General features: G+C 45.8%; 1 protein-coding gene across 1 annotated transcript; it reads left to right on the top strand.

Moving 5' to 3' along the window:
• The first annotated feature begins 6,262 nt into the window (after nt 1–6,262).
• LOC128328005 (C-type lectin domain family 4 member F-like) lies at nt 6,263–21,610 on the top strand. The gene is made up of 7 exons (XM_053257502.1): nt 6,263–6,383; nt 10,681–10,788; nt 15,836–15,943; nt 16,615–16,707; nt 18,275–18,426; nt 19,432–19,544; nt 21,161–21,610. Exons 1-7 carry the CDS (start codon nt 6,335–6,337, stop codon nt 21,318–21,320), a joined length of 783 nt encoding a protein of 260 aa, XP_053113477.1. The 5' UTR covers nt 6,263–6,334; the 3' UTR covers nt 21,321–21,610.
• Nucleotides 21,611–22,881: the final 1,271 nt, after the last annotated feature.

Genomic DNA, 22,881 nt, shown 5'->3' with positions numbered 1-22,881 from the left:
GAAGATCCCCCTCCCGAGACGGCCAGTGGGCCATTACAGGGGAAGCGGAATTAGAAATCTAATCGCTGTTTCCAATTCCAGCGGTCCTGCCAGCTCTTTGAACTTGAGGAGCACTGCCAAGTGCCAACCACCCTTGAAACCTCACCTTACTCCTCTGTAATGCCAGGTCGGCCCAGAAAAAATCAGAAACCATCCATGATCTTATTCTGGATGAAAGCGCCAACCTGGTATGTATTACAGAGACCTGGTTGGGGGAGGCTGGTGGCCCAGTCTGGTCCCAGCTTCTCCCGCCAGGATATTCTGTAGAGGAGCAGCTGAGGGGACGTGGGTGGGGAGGTAGAGTGGCTGTGTCCTATAAGAATAACATCTCCCTTGCCAGGATCCCTGTTGAAGTGTCGGACCATATCGAATATGTATACTTAAGTTTGGGGACCAGGGATAGACTGGGACTTCTGTTGGTGTACTGATCGCCCCGCTGCTCAACAGAGTCCCTAACTGAGCTAATGGACTTGGTCTTGGTCTTGGTCTTGGTGTTGGAGTCTCCCAGGCTTGTGGTGGTGGGGGACTTCAATGTTCATTTAGGGACCAATCTATCTGAGGCGGCTCAGTTCAGAGCGGCCATGACAACTATGGACCTATCTCAAGTGGTCTTGGGACTGACACATATTGCTGGTCACATGGTTGATTTGGTCGTTCGCTCTGATAAGGGTGGTGTTCTGTGGGTGGGGAATCCTGTGATTTCCCCATTGTCATGGACGGACCACCATCTGGTTAAGGTTGGACTCACAATTACTTCCCACCTTCGCAGGGCTGAGGGACCTATTAGGACAGTCCGCCCTAAAATGTTATTGGATCCAATAGGATTTCAAGAAGCCTTGAAGGGATTTAGTGTTGGCTCTACCGGTGATCCTGCTGATGCCCTGATGGAGAACTGGAACAGCAAACTCACTGGGGCAGTACACATGATTGCGCCTAAGTGTACTCTCTGACCTGCTTAAAAACTGGCCCCTTGGTATATGGAAGCACTACGGGGGCTGAAGTGGTTAGGTGCTAGTAGACGACGGGAGCACAAGTGGAGAAAGACTCAACTCGAATCCGACAGATTGCAACATCGAGCACATTTGAAGATCTATGCTTGGGCAATACATGCAGCAAAGAAGTAATTCTTTTCTGACAATATTGCATCCACAAGTTCACATCTGGCTGAGTTGTTCAGGGTTGTGAGAGGGCTGGTGTGTGCCCCTCCTCCCTTGAATCAGAATCTGGAACCATCGATTAACCGCTGTGTAATGAATTCTTTGTGTGGGAAATCTCTCGTATTCGGGCCAACTTAGACTCTGTCTCTACAGTTACTTCAGTGTCTGAAGTGGAGGTATCCAGCGACTTCTCTTGTGTGGTTAGGTTGGATCAGTTCCAGTTTGTTACTCCTGAGAATGTGGACAAGTTGCTCAGAATGGTGCCGCCTTCCACCTGTTCTCTTGACCCTTGCCTGACATGGCTTATACTATTTGACGGGGGGGTGTTGTATATGGCCTGATAGAGATTCCTTTCTCTGAGGGAAGGCAGGATGCCTCCTTATCTTAAGGAGGCAATTATTAGACCACTTCTGAAAAAGTCTACCTTGGATCCCTCTGAGCTGAGCAACTACAGGCCTGTCTCCAACCTTCTGTGGCTGGGCAAGGTAATTGAGAGGGTGGTGGTCTCCCAGCTCCAGACGGTCTTGGAGGAAACTGGTTATCTAGACCCATTTCAGACTGGTTTTCGGGTGAGCTATGGGATGGAGATTACCTTGGTCGGCATGATGGATGATCTCCATTAAATCTGACCTTTTGTATGGTGTCCCTCGGGGCTTTGTATTATCTCCGATGTTGTTTAATATCCACATGAAACCACTGGGAGAGATCATCAGGAGATTTGGTGCAGGGTGCTACCAGTATGCTGATGACACCCAAATCTATTACTCCATGTCAACAGCATCGGGAGAGGGCCTACCCTCCCAAAATGCCTGCCTGGAGGTGGTGATGGGCTGGATGAGGGATAACAAACTGAAGCTGAATCCAGATAAGACAGAGGTACTTATTGTGCGGGGTCAAAACTCGAGAGATGAGTTAGATCTGCCTGTTCTGAATGGTGTTACACTTCCCCAGAAGGAACAGGTACACAGTCTGGGGGTGCTTCTGGATCCAAGCCTCTCCCTGGTGTCCCAGGCTGAGGCAATAGCCAGAGGCGCCTTCTATCAACTTTGGCTGATACGCCAGCTGCACCCATTTCTTGAGATAAACCACGTCAGAACAGTGGTACATCTGCTGGTAACCTGCAGATTGGATTACTGCAATGCACTCTATGTGAGGCTGCCCTTGTATGTGGTACAGAAACTACAGCTGGTCCAGAATGCGGCAGCTAGGTTGGTCTTTGGGTCATCTCAGAGAGACCATGTTACTTATGTATTGAAAGAGCTACACTGACTACTGATAAGTTTCCAGGCAAAATGCAAGGTGCTGTTTATAACCCATAAAGCCCTAATGGCTTGGGCCATGAGTATTTAAGAGAACGTCTTCTTCATCATGAACCCCACCGCCCATTGAGATAATCAGGAGAGGTCCATCTGCAATGGTCACCGGCTCATCCAGTGCCTGCTCGGGGACAGGCCTTCTCCGCTCCTACCACGAAGCTTTGGAACACACTCCCTGCTGAAATAAGATCATCCCCATCTCTGACAACTTTTTAAACATCTTTAAAGATGCATCTGTTCACCCTGGCTTTTAATTAAATATTGTTTTAATAGTTTTAACATTGCTTTAAAGTGTGTTCAAATTTTAAATTGTTGTAAAGTTTAAACTTTTTCTGATATTTATTTTGCTTTTTTGTAAACCATCCAGAGATGTAAGTTTTGGGCGGTATAAAAATATTTTAAATAAATAAATAATCCTGCATCCTGCATCCTGTACCTTGTAATCTCTAATACGGAACAAATCTTTCTTTCTGCTATGCCATTCTGGTGTGGGGTGTAAAGCACTGTTCATTCATGTTCAGTGCCTTGTTCCTTTAGATAATTGGCCATTTTCTTTGATGCAACTCACCTCCATTATCAGTTCTTAGTCTCTGAGGTTTTCTGCTGTACATGTTGCTCACTATTGCAACATACTCCTTAAATTTCTCCAGAACTTGAGTTTTCTCTTTTGGTGTATAAGTAAAAGTGTATCTGGAGTAGTCATCAAGGAGAGAGTCAAACATTTGTTTCTTCCTGATGATTCAACTTGCATTGGACCACAGACATCACTAGGGATCAATTCTAGGGGGACTCTCTGTTTTCTGGTGAAAGCTTTTAGTTCTCTTGCTATTCAAACAACACTCATATCAGGCATTATTGAACTTGCAGGGCTGAATTCTCAAGCCTTCTGCTCTTTGGTGATACAATTTTTCACATTGTTTATGCAAACATTATTTTGTAACATTGGCTTTCTCATTAATGCCATCAATCTCATACAAACTACTTTCCTTTAAAGATCGTTTCATTAACAACTCCTGTTTGTCTTGGATGTAACAGTTCAACAATCCCTCCATGTGGCATATCTGACTGAAATTAAACTGCTTTCAATGCAGGGATATAAAGAGCTTCCTCAAAGTTATGCTCCTTCCCTTTGGCAGCCTGCATTTGAGCCCCTGGTGGCGCAGTGGTAAAACTGCCGCCCTGTAACCAGAAGGTTACAAGTTCAATCCTGACCAGGGGCTCAAGGTTGACTCAGCCTTCCATCCTTCCGAGGTCGGTAAAATGAGTACCCAGAATGTTGGGGGCAATATGCTAAAATCATTGTAAACCGCTTAGAGAGCTCCGGCTATAGAGCGGTATATAAATGTAAGTGCTATTGCTATTGCTATTATGCTTTCCCTCTGCCTTCTGCAGTGATCTTTCTGCCATCTGTCAGGCTTATTGAGGTTTTATAATTCAAATCCAGCTCAGAAAACAGTTCCTTGTCTTTAATAAGATTTGCAGTTGGGTCACTATCAACAACTATATTCCCATAGTCATTTTTGCAGTCACCATTATCACATTCAGCAGGTTCAACAGTTTGGAAAAAAAAAAATCTGAGTTCACCTCATATCCTTTTTCTGTGGTTTCCTTAGCACATTTCTTTTAGCATCCTATATTGGGCAGCAGCGATATAGGAAGATGCTGAAAGGCATCATCTCATACTGTGCAGGAGATAGCCAAGGTAAACCCCTCCTATATTCTACCAAACACAACCACAGCTCTCTGTGGCCGCCAGGAGTTGACACCGACTCAACAGCACACTTTATCTTTACATCCTTCTGGCTTGGAGAGATTCTGGGTGATGAGCCATCTTCTGCTGTCAGGGCCTTTTTTCTGAGAACAATTCACTTGCAAGTGGCTTCTTACACAGGCAACAACTTTGCCCTTTTGTTTGGTCTGAAATGCTGAAACCTGACTCTTTTGGTCAGATTGCTCACTAGAGGCTGCATCTCTCTCTCATATCAAAATCCTGATGTTTAGAAATCAGAAATTCCAAATCAATCTCCTCCCTTGATTCCAAAACACAATGTATCACTTGAAACTTTTCTGGCAGACTATTCAAAATAGATTGCTTGATGTGGTATTTTTACATTTTCACTTTCACATCTTCTTGAAATGTCCAGAATTTGATTAACATGCTAGTTAAATTCTGCCCTTCTCTGAGTCTCGTATTAGTTACACAGTCTCACAGTCAGATCAGCACTAGTATTAGTAGTCTTTCTAGAAAAGGTAAAGGTAAAGTGTGCTGTCGAGTCAGTGTCAACTCCTGGTGCCCACAGAGCCCTGTGGTTGCCTTTGGTCGAATCCAGGAGGTAGGTTGACCATTGCCATCTCCCGCACAGTATGAGATGATGCCTTTCCGCATCTTCCTATAGCGCTGCTGCCCGATATAGGTGTTTCTGGGAAACATACCAGCAGGGATTCAAACCAGCAACCTCTGGCTTGCTAGTCAAGTCATCTCTCCACTGCACCATTAGGTGGCTTACAGATGATTTAAAGTCTCCCAAGCTTCCTTAGCTATCCTGGTCTTTCTCAAATGTACAATGATTGAGTCACTCGCGTGCAAGCAGATGAATCTGTTGACTCTTCTGGCTTTGGCATCTCATGCTGCTGGTTCTTCAGCTGCTTCAAGTCTGTCCTCTTGCAAGATGCTTTCCAGTCCCTGAGCCATGAGAAAGGACTCCATCCTGAATGACCATGTTTCAGAATTAAATCCATCCAGCCTCAGGATTGCTGCCTATCCCTGTGTTGCTGTCTCGATGGCACAAAGGTTCCCTGCCATTTCTCTGGAACTCCTTGCCAATCAAGCAGGCTTTCCACTTACTTACTGTGCCTTTTTGTATGCTTTCTCTGGGTTTACTGGGCCCATAACCCTTTTAGAGAGCTCGGGGGGGAGATTTCTTCATCTATCCCAGCCACAGCAGAAGTGCACAGGTAAGGGAACACTACTAATTAATGTTCCACATTGTTCGACCACAATCATTGTCGACCACAATCATTTCTTTAATGTTGTTTGGAGACATGGAGTTAAAGTTCCAAATCAATTTGTTTATTTAGGAAACCCATCAGTGGTTAATAGGATTGCTGGTGGTAAGAGTCGATGCTATCAGGAGCTGCATCTCCATCACTAAGAATGTCATAAGGATGCCCCACAAAATCGCCCATAACAATGACCCATAACTAGGTCCTCAAGGTAAATAGAAGATTATATCCTTTCACCTTCTCCTTCAGTGTCCTTATCTTAAAAGCATAGCTCCTCCTTTTATGGTTCAAGCTTATCATACAGCCCTTGTGCCTTTAAACTTATATTTTACATCTGCCTCCATTTCACTCAGTCTGTCAGCGATCTAATTTTTTTGGATAGCATCTAATTCTTTCAGACGCTGAATAAATGCAGATTTTATTTCTGCAGATCCCAATAACTGATTTTCTACATTCAACAAACTTTTTCTAAATTCAGTGATAATGCTTTGGAGCATACACTTTTGACGGGATTGGAAGAAATCTGCACAGATTGTCAGAACCAGAGCTGAGTCACAGAGCAGTAGAGTGTGACTTCCAGTGGCAAGGCAGGATAAAAACACAGAACCAGGATATGGGCAAGATGTGTTTAACCACAAAAACCACACTTTTCTCACCCTCTGCATTTTCAAAAGACTGATGTGACAAAAATAAGAGATGACTGTACGTACTTTGGATTTTCCATCAGTTTTAAGAGCTCGCTGCTGAGGAAACACCTGGTCAAGAAACAACAACATTTGAGGACTGCAAACGCTCAAATTTTTTGGGAAAGAGAGAAGGATGGCCCGCCAGAACTCCTACAAGAATATACTGAAGTTTGAAACTAAAGGTATGAGCATCGCTGAATTCCTATCCTGTGTCTTCACTTGAGTTAATTCTTGGAATGTTGTGACAATTTTCTCATGAACTGAATTGAGAGACAAATTCATGTTTCTCCCCAAATGTTCTTTAAGGTGCAGGGAGGTGTATGCAGTGGTAATCAAGAGCCTGAGTATCAATGATGATGTATATGTTATTGAATTATATGCTACTGAATAAGGCCAGCATTGTTATAATTTTTAGAACATATTCAAGTTATACCACTTTTTAGCCAAAAACCTCTCAAGATAGATTAAATAACAAAAGGAATAAAATGCCACCCTCTGCAAGTATTTTACACTGCCACTGCTCGCCTCACCACCAAAATGCGGGACAAATGCTGTCCCTATAGGGACCAACATTTCACCCCTGAAATGAGGGACATCCTGTTTAATGCAGGACAGTTGGCAACCCTAGCTCTTACCCTTAGAGGGGTTTGGATAACTTCATGGAGGAGAAGACTATCATTGGCTACTAGTTGGAGGGCTAAAGGCCACCTCCAGCCTCAAAAGCAAGATGCCTCTGAGTACCAGTTGCAGGGGAGTCACAGCAGGAGAGAGGTCATGCCCTCAACTCCTGCCTGTGGGCTTCTCAGAGGCATCTCTCGTGGGCCACTGTGTTAAACAAGATGCTAGACCTTATGGGCCTCCTTGGGCCTGATCCAGCAAGGCTGTTCTTAGTTACTCCTGGACTTTCGGGCCGAAGTCTAGGGCCTCCACAGCCCCTGGGGCCCCCCAAATCCTCTTTAGTCTGTCCTGGGTGCTGTGGTTGCCTGGCCAAGCATGATGTTGCAATTTGTGATTGTTTAGCCAAGCACCAAGAGGAAGCTGCCCACTCCAGTTAGGAAGTAGTGCAAAGCCTTATTGTTGCAGTTAGTCAAAGAACAAGCAAGGAGAGTGTAGTGCAGTATACAGTAAATAGGATGTATTAGGTAAAGTAAATTTGAGATAGGAAAGACCTGTCCTAACTATGAGCTACATAATGAATAGGAGGGGAGGGAGAGAGATGCTCCCATCTGCTCTCAAGAGGAAAGGAAGGAGGATTGACTCCCTACAGGAATTACCTGAGGAGTCAAGGCAGGGGTCATAGAGCAAAGGCAAGCAGGACAGGTAAGGAGACCCTCACTAGCTCCCAATGCTCCTAGTGTTCATTAGGATAGTTGGTGCAAAAGGTTGATGCACTGGAACTCCATCTCCAACACATGATGATGCTTAATTTGCGGGGGGCGGGGGGGGGGGGCTGGCTCCAAAGGCGTTTAAGTCCAGGCTCCAAGATTATCTAGGTGCACCTCTATTAAGAACATACAAACAGCCCTGCTGGATCAGGCCCAAGACCCTTCTAGTCCAGCATCCTGTTTCACTCAGTGGCCCACCAGATGCCTCTGAGAAGCCCACAGGCAAGAGCTGACAGCATGCCTTCCCTCTTTGCCTTCCCTCTTGCTATTGCTCCCCTGCAACTGGTATTGGGGGCATCTTGAAGGTTGGCTAAAGACTAGTAGCCATTGATCAGCCTGTCCTCCACGAATTTGTCTAAGCCCCTTTCAAAGCCATCCAAGCTAGTAGCCATCACCACATCCCATGGCAGAGGGTTCCATAGATTAATTAAGCATAAATCGGAGTCACTACAGGCCATACACATTGCTGCCTTTTATTATGGTTCATTGGGTAGGGCGGGGGAGAGGGAGGTTTCATTTTCAATGTTTGTAATTCATGAGAGGAGAGCTAGTGTGGTGGTAGCAAGCATGACTTGTCCCCTTAGCTAAGCAGGGTCCACCCTGGTTGCAATTGAATGGGAGACTAGAACTGTGAGCACTGCAAGATATTCCCCTCAGGGGATGGAGCCGTTCTGGGAAGAGCAGAAGGTTCCAAGTTCCCTCCCTGGCAGCATCTCCAAGATAGGGCTGAGAGAGACTCCTGTCTGCAACCTTGGAGATGCCGCTGCCAGTCTGTGAAGACAATGCTGAGCTAGATGGATTAATAGTCTGACTCAGTATATGGCAGCTTCCTATGTTCCTAACTTGGAACACATATACTTCCCAAGAGGGACAACTTGTTTGAATGTGCATATGGGGACTTCCCTAATGTAATATGTTAATGGAGCTTTGTTTATAAGTCCAGCATTTCTAAGTCGGGAAGTGTCTGTATAACTCAAGATGGAGCAGGATAAAGGTGATCCAATCAAGCGAGGTTTTATAGAAGAAATGAAAACGTCCTCTCCAAAAGGTTAACTTAATTCCAGTACCTGTCAGCAAGATGGCTTGAGTCAGTCTTCGTTTAGGAATGGGAGCGGAAGGAATTGTGGAGTCAGAATCAGGTCGATTGTTGACATGCTCAAGAGTCTGATGCAACAGAAGCCAGCTTGGGCAAGAGAGAGGTTTCTCATCCCTCTCCTTCCCCTTTCTTGATTTCTGTTTTCAAAATAAACAGACTAGATGCACATGATGCATTCTGGAAGTCCGGAGGCTTTGCTTCCTGGTAGAGCTCCTACAAGGGCCAAGCGTGGGGGGAGAGGCATACACAACTTCTCTCCTTTTGTGGTTGGAGGGCTGGACCCTTCCTCCTGCCCTTGCTGAGTCACCACAGGGAGGGTGCGATCCCGTCAATGCAGGCCCAAGGTGCTCTGATGCCATGGATGGAGGACATAACTATTTATTTATTTTATTTAGAATATTTATAGCCTTCCAGAACAGTACTGCTCGGGGTGGCTCACAACAATAATAAAATAGATACAATATACAAAATAATAAATCAATAAAATGAATAAAATGTAAAAGTCCAGGCTAAAACCACAAGTGACAAATTTTTAAAGTTTCAAATTAAAAGTTTTAAGTAGAAGCTAAAAAGTAAGAAACCTGCCAGATAAAAGCAGCAGATACAACATCTAAACGCCTCTCGAAAAGGATGTGCCTTTAGTTGTTTTTCAGAATCACCTGAGAGAAGGCGCATGGTGAAGCTCTTCCAGGAGAACATTTCCAAAACTGAGGGGCCGTAGCCAAAAAGGCCCTGTCTCTAGTCCCCGCCCCGTTAGTGGTGGGGCCATGAGCCAGCCCTGAGATGCTGAACGGAGGGCCCTGGCAGGTTCATGGGGGCAAACGCGGTCTGACAAGTTACCCCAGCCCCAGTGGAGAGGTGGGAGTTTCCCAAGGTGCCACTCTTCTCAGCCCTGCGTGACTCCCAAGTTCTCTCCTGCACCCAGCTCTGAAAGGCTGGGAGAATGGCCCTCTCCAGGGTCTGGGGTGCTGATGGCATCTTTGCCGCATCCCCACCCCCACCCCCATCATTAAAGTGGGCTCCAAGCTAATTGCAGACCAGGACTCAAAACACTGGAAAAGAAAGAAGAGAGCAGGGCTGGCAAAGGCTGCCATCCCTACTCAGACGTCTGCGAAACCCACCCATTTGTCTTCCCAAGGAGAATTCTTCCTGGGGGCACAACTCAGTGGTCCTCAGCAGGGCTGTCCTTAGGGCATGGCAAGCAGGGCAACCAGCCCGGGGCCCGCTCTTTTAACCTCCAATAGAACTAACTGGAAGGGGCCCCCGCACCTTGCCAGGGCTCTCTAAGGACAGCCCTGGTTCTCAGCATCCTCTCTCAAACTGTAGGTGTGCCTGGGGTAGGGGTTCCCAACCTGGAGTCCCCAAATGTCATTGGACTACAATGGCCATTGTCCCCATCATAAACACAATCATGGACACTGCTCTGGGCTCCTTGGAGGAGAAGCAGGATATAAAGGAAAAAATAAAAATCGATATGATGTCTTTACAGTTCTTCTGCAGGAAAGACATGGGGGGGGGAGGGGAGAGGTGGACAGAGGCCCATCTTCACTTCTTGTCCCGGGGCTGTAGTCCAACAGTATTTGGGGGGGCCAAGGTTGGGAACCTTACCCCTGCCCTAGAGTCTCATCAGAAGGAGGAAGAAAGGTTTTAATGGCTTTGCCTTGCTCTGCAAGAACCAAAAAATCCCAATTTTATTCATTCATTCATTCATTCATTTAACTTATATACCGCCCAAACTTTCATCTCTGGGCAGTTAACAATGACATAAAAACAATTAAAACAAATATAAAAGGCTTAAACAGTTTAACAATTTAAAACAGCATAAAATTAAAACCTATAAATTTAAAAAGCTGAAAAAGCTTGGGTGAAGAGATGGGTCTTCAGATGTTTTTAAAAAATAGTCAAAGATGGGGAGGATCGTATCTCAGCAGAGAGCGCATTGCACAATCCCGGGGCAGCCATCGAGAATTTTCTTCTGTTTTCTCACCCTGTTTCCAGAAACAGCCGCTTGCCCATCTCACAAGAGAGCCCTCTTCATGGCCACTCTCCTTGCTCTCCTCCTGGCCCTGCTGCTGGTCCTCTCGCTTGCTGCAGTGACTGTCCTGTGTAAGTATCACCGCACAAACAAGATTAATTAATCTGAATTGGTTTCCATCCCATCCCATCCCTTCGCTGGGCAGCTGTGGAGTTTGTGAGCTTTCATCCTCCTCTTCAAGTTCCCCTCGCTGTGAGTAACAGTGCCTCTGTGCATGTGCAAAGCAAGAATAAAATTTCTGATCCACAACCTCACGTTTCCAAGAAAAGCTAACAATGGGTTCCTTCCAAACCAACTGCAAGCAGAGCAAGAACTTTCAGAACAAGCAACTTTCAAAGCTGGGGGGTGGGGGGGTGGGATTCAAGCAAGAAGCTGCTTGAAATGCCTCCAGCATAGTTTATTCTGATACACACCCAGGCACACTGTGTGTCGTGCATAGAATAAGTAAATAAATTGGTGCGCTTGGGCATACAGAGTTTAACAAGAACCAGACTGTTTCTTTAAAAGAAATAGCTGAGAAAAAGGAAAAAGAGAAAAAGGAATTAAAAAAGGAAGATGAATACTGCTTCCTTTCAACCTTCATAACTATACACTAACAGTATATTGTTGGAGTTTGTTAATTTTACCCCCAGTAGGTAAACAGCAGAGCACTAAGAGAGCACACACTCCAGTTACAGAGAAGGGAGCAGAGGATGGTTGAGTTGTTGCAGCTATTTAGAGAAGACACATGGAGATTCTTGTAAAAGTAAATACTAAGTATTTATTGGTTAAGGCCTTAAGTGGTGCAGCGGGAAAATGCTTGACTAACAACAACAACAAATATTTATATACCGTTTTTCAACAAAAGTTTCCAAAGCGGTTTACACAGAGAAATAATAAATAAATAAGATGGTCTCCTGTCCCCAAAGGGCTCACAATCTAAAAAGAAACATAAGATAGACACCAGCAACAGCCACTGGAGGGATGCTGTGCTGGGGGTGGATAGGGCCAGTTACTCTCCCCCTGCTAAATAAAGAGAATCGCCATGTTTAAAAGGTGCCTCTTTGCCGAGTTAGCAGGGGTTAACCCTAACCCTAACAAGCAGAAGATTGCCGGTTCAAATCCCCGCTGGTACTATATCGGGCAGCAGCGATATAGGAAGATGCTGAAAGGCATCAGCTCATACTGCGCGGGAGGAGGCGATGGTAAAACCCTCTTGTGTTCTACCAAAAAAACCCCACAGGGCTCTGTGGGCACCAGGAGTCAGAATCCACTTGACGGCACACTTTACCTCACTTTACATTTGGACAGGAAAGTTCTAATACTAATCTAAAGGACTTTTGTAAAATGCATGCAGATGTGCTGTTATCATTTTTATTTACGGGTCAGTGACTGAAATAAACTTATCTATCTATCTATCTATCTATCTATCTATCTAATGTAAAGGACTGCATAATGAATAGTTAAGGAGAGAGAGAGATGTTTGCATCTGCTCTCTAAGAGAAAAAGAAGGATTGTGACTCAGCACAGGCAGTGCTGGGTGCTTTCCAGACTAGCTGCTCAACAGCAGCAAAATGTCTCCGTTCAGGCAAGTCACATTTGAAACATAAACAGCAGGGGGAACAGTCTCACAAAAACTAACAACCCCCCAAAACAGCAACTTCTTTATGCTGGATATATGACATCCTATCTCTGTATCACAGCGATTAAATCCGAAACAAGGCATCGGGAATGTGAACGGCACCCTGCTGTCCGTGTAGGGACTGCGGTGTCACAACGCAGGAAGTGTGGAAGCACATTTCTGAGATATGCCATGACCCCGTTGCAGGATCTAATCTGGAAATTGCCCTGAAGAGTCTGATCAGGGGTCATAGAGGAGGGACAGATAGGGAGACCCTTCCTCACTGTCTCGACACCCAAGGCCCCTAGTGGTCATTCAGATAATTGGTGCAAAAGGTCAATGCACTGGAACTCCATCTCCAACATATACAGTGGTCCCTCTACTTACGAAATTAATCCGTTCCGAATGCACATTTGTAAGTCGAAAAGTTCATAAGTCGAAAAGCGGTTTCCCATAGGAATGCATTGGGAACGGATTAATGCGTTCCGGAGCCTAGAAAAAAGACCCAGACCCCCAGTAAGGCTTGCAAACTGCACAGGAACATTTCTTTTCAAGAATAAACAGGCAGTAAACAGGCAGGCAAGTCAAGGAAACCGCATGTAAAATTCGTAAGTCAAGGAAACCGCATGTAAAATTCGTAAGTCGAGGAAACCCCATCTAAAAATTTGTAAGTCGAAAAAACCGCATCTAAAACCGGATCTAAAACTGCCGTTTGTAACTCGAAAAATACTTATGTCGAGTAGTTTGTAAGTCGAGGGACCACTGTATTATGGGACTAATGAATTGACTAGACAATGGAATTTATTGACTTGTGTTTAATTCTGCTTCAACAGTGCATGTAAGTATATAATGATTGCCGAGCAGTAGAAAGCAAAGACGGGAAAGAAGGGTTTCTCATATCCCTGCTTTGCTTTCTTTAATTCAGAAGTTTGGCCAACTCTCCAGCTACAACATTAATGGGTCCAAGTCTGTCCTGATGCCTCTAAGGATCCATTCCCCTCCCTCCTTGTTTCACAACTGGAAATTCAAAATTTGCCAATCAGAAATTAAATACTAATTATTGTCATTTGTAATATCTCCTCCTTAATTCAGAAAAATCTTAATTTCATCTTTTCTCAAATGAAACTTGATATTGATAGATGGGATCGTCTTACCTAGCAGCATTTTAGGTAAAATAAACATAGTTAAAATGAATCTCCTTCCCCATTGGATCTATGTGTTAAGGGGGTCTCCCCTTATACATTCCTAAAAGTTCCTTTAGCCACTTTCTCAAACGTTTCCGCCAGTTTATCTGGCATAAAGACAATCCCAGATTTTCCTTCCATAAATTGCAATTACCAGTCCTAGAGGGGGGAGCTAATTTTCCAGACATCCTACAATATCATAGAACATACTTGCTTAGTCAGGTCTTTAAATTAAAACACGATCATGGTCCACTCCTGAGCTTTCTTTTGTAAAACCTCTATCATACTATTGGCCTATGTTGGGCTCTAAATTTCCACAGACTGGAGGTCCCTCTACCATCAAGGTTTTGAAAAACGCATGGAGTGCTATTTGCTGTCACCATGGCTCTGATCCTTACACCCATAGCAAAAAGACCCCTTTGGTAATATGTTTATGTGGAATAACTGGGCCAGAATCTTTTCACTCTTGATGAAATTTTAGACAGCAGTCACAATTTCCTGCCTTTTGAACAGTTGTGTTCAAAAGATCTGCCCCAGACAGCTCAGTGGCAGCACCTGTAACAGAAATATGAGATAACTTCCAGATTTGGGCTCTCTGCTCTAGGTGCTTCTGAAGGACCTGGAGTTCTAGAACATATCATTTGTATTGCTGATCTGCCTAAACCCAACAGGTCCTTATACATGTCCCACAATAAAAAGGACTGATCACTCACTCCTGCTTGCTAAGTGGAATGAGGCATTGGAAACCCAGATCCTTCCAGCCAATGCTCTAGCAGGCATAGAATCTTCTACCCTAGATCTTAAATTCAGGCCTATTCAGCAAAAATTGATATTCCATCCCTATTGGACACACCTGGACAATTATTCCGTAAACATCATATCACTGCTTCTCCCTTATGCTCGCTCCCTAATTCATATCATGTGGAAGTGCAATGTAATGGCTTCCTTTTGGCAAGGAGTGATAGACGACATCGACCACGTTTTGAATTCCAGGTTTAAATTTTACGACAGACTGACCCTTCTTGGTTATCTACCACATGCCTGGAAGCTCCCCTGGGGTAGCTGATCATGGCTTTTCTGTGCACTACTTGTTGCCAAGTAGGGATGTCCATGAACCGCGGTTGGTTCGAGCACTTTTGGGGAAATTTGAATGGGAACTTTAAGAACAAGGAGAGCAGGGTGCTTTCCAGATTAGACCCTGCAATGGGGTCACGTCAGATCTTGGAAGCGTGCTTCCATACTTCCTGCTTTGTGACACCGCAGTCCCTATGCAGACAGCAGGGTACTGTTCACATTTCCAATGCCTTGTTTCGAATTTAATCACTGTGATATAGAGCTAGGACATCGTATATCTGGCATAAGGAAGTTGCTATTTTTTCGGGTTGTTAGTTGCTGCGAGACTGCTTCCCCTGCTGTTTACGTTTCAAATGTGACTTGCTTGAACGGAGGCATTTTGCCTGGAAAGCACCCAGGTCCTTACTGCTCTCTGCCACCCCATTCAGCTCCCTGCTAGGGAGGAACACCTCCCAATAACCCCTGGCGTGGCGCCAGCATGCACATGGCGTCCGCACATCTGCAGGCACCATTTGCATGGTCAGCGTGATGTTGCTGAACATGCAAATAGCACCCACGCATGCACGGACGGCATGTGCATGCTGGCACTGCGCCAGGGGTTATTGTGAGGCGTGTCCCCCTCCCCCAGCAGGAAGCTGTATGGGGTGGCGGAGAGCAGGTAAGGACCTGCTCTCCTTTTTCTTTAAAGTTCCTATTCAAATTTTCCAAAAAGTGCTCGAACCGCAGTTCTCCTGTTATCTTTCTTTCGGTTACAAAAAGTATACGATCGGGGGGGGGGTGTTGATGTGCTGACAGCTGCTTCTACAGAAGGTGGGGCGGGGCTCTGCTCTCCCGCTTATTCTCAGCTGCCAGCATCACCCCCACCTGCACTAGCAAATCTTTAGAGTACCCAGACAAAGGTGTGCCTTGGGAGGCACAGCCGCCTCTGCTTCCTGGAGCTCTAGGTGCAGCTCTACCTGATGAACAGCCAGCCTGCATGCAGTGTGGCTCTAGGGTGGATGGGATGAGAGAGAGAGAGAGAGAGAGAGAGAGAGAGAGAGAGAGAGGAGCAAATGGAGCTCTGTAAAGCTGAATCAGCTGTGCCTCCTCTGAAGCCACCACCACCTCCCCACCGGCTTGTTAGGACGAGCCACTCCTGGGCACACGGCAGCATCAGAACTCTAGAGTCCTTCCTTGGGTGCCACCGTGGGGCAGGCCAGTCTTCTCAGCCTCTCCAGTGTTTTTCTTTGGCGGTTCATCTGACAGCTGTGTCTCCTCTAGATTTCCAGAAAGAGAGGAAGCTCCAAGAACTAGAAGGAGTGGTCGGAAAGATCAGGACCACCCTGCAGCGCAGCAATGTCTCTTATGCATCAGCAACCAAATCGGAGAGTAAGTTGCAGCCCTTGGTTTTGCTCATGTCTTGGAGCAAAGGCTGCTGGGAAATGTTTCAGGATGTGTGTGGCAAGGGGAGATCCGCCTTGTTAGATGGCTTGGCTTCCTTCCTTTCAGATTATTTCTGCTTCCCAGTTAGGACTAATGATTTTTACGCATCCCTCCTCCTTACTGACTCCAATGCTGAAATTACTATCAAAATGGCAGGATTCTGCACTACAGCATGTATTATGAGAGGAAACCTTCCATTTAAGTGTATAGGAGCTATACAGACTGTTTCTTTCGTAGTGCTGGGGTGATGTATTGTTGTCATCACTGGTCTTGGACTGTGACATTTAAAGATTGATTGACTGATTATTTCTGCTAGTTACCATGCCTGTGGCACATCAAATGTGCACAGTGCATTGTGTGGCCCTGTCAGCAGACCCATTACGGAGCTACTCTTATGACACTCAGAGAGGCCTGAGCTTGGGTCAGAATAACTTGCCAAAGCCAGATGTGCTGACACTGCTCTTTTATTTTCTCAGATAAATAACACCCATTATTTATCCTCCTAGAGGTCCTATATATATATAGCTTGAATCATTGAATCTCAGGCAGTAAATGCTACCTTGTTTCTGGTCTGCCATTCCACCCACACCAAAACTTGATTTCTTGAATTCCACCAGGCTCTGCACCTTCCAATGTCCAGCTGCTGGAGAACATCCATGAGGTTTTCTCTGAGATCCAGGCCCATTTGGAGGATGCCCAAGCTCAGTACAGTGAGTAAGGAGACCATCTGGGCAAACAGAGTGACTTGGCCAGTTTCTATGCCACCCTTTCTCCAAGGAGGTCAGAACAGCCTTTTGGCAGTTCCCAGTCAAGCTCCATCCATTCGGTCCTGGAGGGTTGCCAACTTATCTAATGTTCCCTGCTCCTGTGCCTTTAGCAGCAATGCAATCTGCAGACATTAGCAGGTGATAACATTTACCTCCACACCATTATATATTTTATTTTTTTAAAAAACAAAACAAAACACCACCCCTCATGTGCCAGTTTCTACAAAGTTGAGTTCCTGCTAAAGCCATAGAAGCAGAGCAGGACAGTTTTTCCTGGTGAATTGGCAACCCTACCTAGGAGACGTTTGTAGTGTTAGTAAGGCTTTGAGGGAGGACTAGGCCTCACTGAGAGCAGCTGCTGGAAGAAGGGGCCTTTCCTAAAAAGAAGGAAATCCTGTGCAAACCAAACAAAAGTACCAACCCAGAGGACTGTGTGGAAAGTACACTACACTCACAGCCACCAGCAGAAGAAAAGAAAGCTTTGTTCTGTCCCAAAAATGCCCTGAAGAAGCAGCTGGTTAAGAAGCTGCTGAGGAATTGGGAGGCTGGAGACAGATGGAGGACCCCTGCCTGTGAGTAATAAGATAGAGACCAGTTCAGTTAGACATGTGAGGGAAGTAGTTTTCCTTTATTGTATTGCTTGAATCTGTTGCCTGGTTAGTGAAAACATCTCTCTGTCACTCTTACAATCTGCTTTATGAAGAGACCATTGTTCTTATTGCCTAGTCTTGTTTTTCCTTTAATCTGATAATAAACCCTTGTTGGTGAAGTGTGCTGCTCTTCATTTTGGATGGGCCTTAGTCACATGCCTCTGGAGGCCTAGGACTGCTCGGCCCCTTCTAGGGAGGGTTTTGCCACTTTACCCCACCTCCAGGAATCTCATATGGAGAGAGTGGTTTGTCCCACATTAAAATAAAGTGGCTGGTGGCAGCCTCCTGTGGATCCCACACAGTCAAGGATGAACTGGCCCCTGTTCTTCTACTCCTCACTGGCAGGGGCCTTCCTGTGGTCTCTAGCCTGCCAGTTCCCCAGCAGCTTCTCAGCCAGCTGCTTCCTCAGCAGGGCTGTCCTTAGGGCACGGCAAGCAGGGTGACCTCTTTTAACCCCCATTAGCATTAACTGAAAGGGGGCCCCCCACCGGCTGATTTGCTCTGGGCCCCACACCCCGCAAGGGCTCTCTAAGGACGGCCCTGTTCCTCAGAGCATTCCTGGGACAGAACAAAGCTTTCTCTTCTGCTGCTGGTGGCTCTGAGTGTGGACCCCGCCCACTCCTCTGGATTGGTCCTTCTGTTTTGATTTTCCCAGGCATCCTCCCCCTACCTCCCAGCACTTGCTCCCAATGAGCCCTCAGTCCTCCTGACTGTCACTACAGAAACATTCTTCCTATCTACCTTCTATCTGCACTATGCTTAATGTTCAACTTGCCCCACTTTGTTGTCTCCCCCCGCCCCCGAATTACAAAGCCCCTAATGCCTTTGTGTGAAGCTGACCTCGCTCTTTGCTCCCAAAGGTGATGTTGTGGGATTGGTCTCCAGCGGCTGGATGTTTCACAACGGGAGTTTCTACTTCTTTTACAAGGAGGCAAAATCGTGGCAGGAGGCGGAACAGACCTGCGCATCACACGGGGCACACCTGACTTCTGTCACCTCACGGCAAGAGATGGTGAGCATCCACCTTCCCAAATCCTAATGGAGCTGCAGGCTTCCGAATAGACTCGTCAGAGACATCCCACCCCCTGCCCAAGTCAGGACATCATGCTATATCTCTCCATGCCACAAAATGCTTCACCATGGCGCTTGCCAGCCAAGCTGCTGGAACAGCAGCAAAATCCCTCTGTTCGGGCAAGTCTAATTCGGGACGGAAACAGCAGGGGGAGCACTCTCGCAGCAATTAACGACCCAAATAACCATCAACTTTTTCACGCCGGATGTACAATATCCTTGCTCTACATTGCAGCTATTAAATTCGCAACAAGGCATTGGAAATGTGAATGGCACCCTGCTGTCCACATAGGGACTGCGGTGTCAGGACGCAGGAAGTGTGGAAGAACACTTCCAAGACACATTCTTGTTGTAGGGTCTAGTCTGGAAAGCACCCATTGTAGGGTCTAGTCTGGAAAGCACCCATATGATGTTTTGCACATAGAGCTGCTGATAAAGGCAGAAGAGCAGACCAGGCCAATCTTTTTCTGGTCAGCTGGCAGTCAAGAGAGCCTGTTCTCACATGCACCCTAACCCAGGCCTGGGAAGAACCTCCAGGATCAGGCCCACATGATAACCACCCGGATCGGGCCCAATCTGGCAGGGCAGCACCATCTAGCCCAACTTTTTCATTATTATTTCTTGTTTACACAGTCAGACAGGTGTTATTGATTGGATTGTTTTATCCAGACATCGAGTCCTTCCCAAGGACCTGGGATGCCAGAATTTTATTGTCAATTGTTATAGATATCGTCGCAGAATATAGGCTGTTCCCAGTAAAGTTGCTTTTTGTAATTTGCTGATGGTGATTTCTGTGGCCCCTATGGTGTTGAGGTGCTCTTCAAGTTGTTTTGGAATTGCACCTCGGGTGCCAATCACCACTGGGATTAGTTTGGTCTTCCGTGTGTACATAGGATAAAATGCAGCAGTTCCCAAGTGGCTTGATTTTTATTTTATTTTATTTTAGGAATATCTCTCCAGAGAGGCTCAAAAATCTCCCTTTTGGATTGGACTCACTGACCAACAGCAAGAAGGCAACTGGACCTGGGTAGATGGCACAAAATATGACACCAAAGTTAGGTAGGCAAAGCTTGGAAGTCAGGATGTTTTTTGTGGGGGGGGGGAGGGGGGTGTTGTTCAAGTGGCAACAGCCTGACGGAGTTGGTCCAGAGATTTTACAGGACATCTACACGAAGTTTTAACATACTGTGTGATTTCTTAGTGCCATCTGCTGGCCATTTGCTGACCATCTTTGCAGATCCATTTCTTTTCAATTCTACTTTTATTCTACCTTGAAAAAGATAGGGTTGTTTTTTTGCAGATTTTCAGCAGATGGTACTGAGACATTATGTTTAAACATGATGTAGATGCCCATAAAATCTCCTGTCAAAATCTGAGCTGAAGGCAGAATAAATTACTGAATGGAAGGATCCCAGTATGAAACCGATATAGGTTTAGACACGTGATAGCTTCTCAATGAATGAATTTTACTAGTCAAATGAATACTGGCAAATGTGGAGTTCGGAAGGAACGCCCCACCCTTAAAAAGATGACCCTGGTTGTTTTATTTATTTATTTATTTATTTATTTATTTATTTATGTATTTATTTTATTCGATTTCTATACCGCCCTTCCAAAAATGGCTCAGGGCGGTTTACACAGAGAAATAATAAATAAATAAGATGGCTCCCTGTCCCCAAAGGGCTCACATTCTAAAAAGAAACATAAGATAGACACCAGCCACAGTCACTGGAGAGACTGTGCTGGGGGTGGAGAGGGGCCATATGGCCTGGTTATATGGCTTGGCTCACTCACTTGAGAACCCTCAAGCTATTTTGTTCTGCTGGCAGCTGCAGAGGGGAACAGCGTTTTTGGTTATTTTTATGTTTCTGTGCTCTCAGGGCACAAATGTCAAGCTGCTGTCTGCTTGCATCACATGGTTGCTTGGACAGCTAGAAGCACAGGCAGGTTTCTAAGTGGAGCTTGGAGTGGACACCCAGTCCTGATCCAGTCAGGGGCTGGATTAATTGCCCTCTTGACATTCCCTACCTCCCATAAGCAAGCCCTGATGGAAACAGGGGTGGAGATCCCAGACATTTACCCCAGAGATCTGCAGCATGACTCCTGAAGGCAAAAGGTGTTTTGGTTCCTCCACAGTGTGAGTTTCCCTCACTGGGCAAAGGGGCACCAACCTTTAACTGGTGGTCCTCTTTATATTTGGCAGGGAGAGAGCAATTATCCCTGGAGGCTTTTCAGACAGCAGGCTTTACTGCAAGTTGACCACAAGGCTTTACTGCGAATTCAGGGCATAACAGATACTCCAACTCAAAAAGAAGTTTTTTTTACCACAGACATAAATCAGGCTAGGTTCCAGTACGGGGGGGACGGGACCCAAATTGTGTGTGAAGTGGTCTCTGAAATATCACACGGACTTCGGGGTAAATCTGACCAGTATGTGAACACACACCCATCCTCCCAAAGTAAGGTTGCCATCTGAAAGAGCTCCTGTACATCCCAACACAGCGTCTTTTCCACTGGCTGTGTGTGCTGGTGTTTCCCTTGCCTTTTTCCATTTAAAAATGGTTTAGATTGCAAGCCCCTTCTCTTCAGTTCTTTTGCTATGTAATCACTTTGAGAACTTGTTTTGTTGATATTATCTACATATTGGATCTAAACAATCATGCTTTTCTCTCCAGTTTCTGGGCATCAGGACAACCGGATAACTGGCACGGAGCACCAGGCTATCAAGAAAATTGTGTTCTTGTCACAACACACTGGAATGATGTCAGTTGCTCCTATCATTATAAATGGTTCTGTAAGAAGGCTATTCGGTCCGGCATTCTGCCTCCAACGTAGGCAGTCTAGTGCCTCTGGACTCACGCACATCTTTGCAACCTATAAGAGATCCAACTCCATGACTGCTAAATTTTCTCCCAAGTCTTGACTGAAGGACTTTGTCAAATGCTTTTTGAATGTCCAAGTATATATGCGCCAGATTTACCCACACCAATCTACAAGTGTATTGACTCTCTATAAGGCCCTGGTGAGGCAACACTTTCTTTTAGAGAAGCCATCCTGATTCTTCCCAGCTAGGCTTGTTCTTGGATATGTTTGGCAATGCTGACTTTAAACACCCTTCCCACCCATTTATCTGGTTCGGACGTGTGGCTGATTCATTTTGTCGTTTTGGGATCATTTTATAAAGTATCATTCTTACACTGACCACCTTCCAGCCCCCTATAAGGCTCATGCAGTGCTCAGATTATCGGGGAGGCCAGAGGGGGCTTGGGCCCCTGATCCGTTGTGCTGCCTCTTCAGCTATTACGTTTAATAAAAGAATCCGGGGTCATGATTTGGCTAAAACTGGGGGGAGTCAGAGGGTGCAACTTGTGGATTTCAGTGAGGGCCCCCAAACCTTTTCCCCTATAATGCAAGCAGTGGGCCCATGTCTGAAAGTAAAGGCTGGGGTTAAGAGGGAGAAGGCAGGGAGTCCCCCCGCCCTGTGGAATCAAACCAGAATATAGTTTAACTTCCCAGAAATGTAAATTACCTTTTGCACTTCAGCAGATGAAAACAACACCTAGGATCCAGACGCTCATCGAACCAGAACGGATTAGGGCTTTCTTGGATTCCTGATGGAACTAGAAGCTGTGTGAAATTAAGGCCAAAGCAGGAGGCGGTTCTTTCTCCCTCTCCAATTTGCGGCGGGAGTGGGGTGGGGGAGAAATTATATATCTTGGAATTGCCTGTGTTCGTTAGTCAGTGCAACTCCTGCTGGATCATCAACCGTTATTTGGTTAAAGAAAGCAGGCTCTTCTTTTCAGAGAAGGTTTCTTCATGGAGGGTGCAAGTACACATAGCGGCCAGATTTTCCTCGAAGTTCCTGCAAGTTATCGGGGAGCAGTCCACACGTGCAATTCGGGTTTTCCACTGCACCCGAGTGTAGTCCGATTTATCTCTGGAGTAAAAAACTCCACTATTTTCAGCGGGGTTTTGAAACAGCTTTAAGTTCACAGTAAAGCCTCCCGGGAAACATGCGGTAAAATCTGTTGTGTGTAAAACATCCAGGAGGCTTTAGGATTGCCTGATATCAAATGTAAGGATTTGAGAAGGGGCCGTAGCTCAGTGACAGAGCATCCCTGGCAGCTAGCAGGGGCTGAGCTCAAGACCCTTCTCTTTCTGAAACCTTGGAGAGCTGCTGCTGCCAGCCAGTGTAGGCAATGCTGGGCTAGACGGACAGACTGCCAGGCAGCTGAATACATTTGCCTGTTTCCCAACAAACTGAGAAAGTTTGTTAAAGATAAACAAACTCCATTGCTGCATGTCCTCCTCCATGTTCCCAGCACAGACTTCCTTTCTTCTTCCCAGAATTCCCCCTGCAGCTCTCTGGTCCCACCTACCTGGTAGACTGATTGGT

Source organism: Hemicordylus capensis, chromosome 5 (assembly GCF_027244095.1).
Source record: "Hemicordylus capensis ecotype Gifberg chromosome 5, rHemCap1.1.pri, whole genome shotgun sequence".
In the NCBI taxonomy this organism is placed as follows: Eukaryota; Metazoa; Chordata; class Lepidosauria; order Squamata; family Cordylidae; genus Hemicordylus; species Hemicordylus capensis.
This window is presented reverse-complemented; position numbering and strand designations above follow the sequence as displayed.

What these genes read in the sequence shown, in the direction of transcription:
- LOC128328005 (XM_053257502.1), top strand. Translation starts at nt 6,335, where the DNA reads ATGGCCCGCCAGAACTCCTACAAGAATATACTGAAGTTTGAAACTAAA. An exon ending in TGCTGCAGTGACTGTCCTGT is followed by an intron (nt 10,789 to 15,835) that starts GTAAGTATCACC and finishes TGTCTCCTCTAG; the next exon opens with ATTTCCAGAAAGAGAGGAAG. An exon ending in ATCAGCAACCAAATCGGAGA is followed by an intron (nt 15,944 to 16,614) that starts GTAAGTTGCAGC and finishes GAATTCCACCAG; the next exon opens with GCTCTGCACCTTCCAATGTC.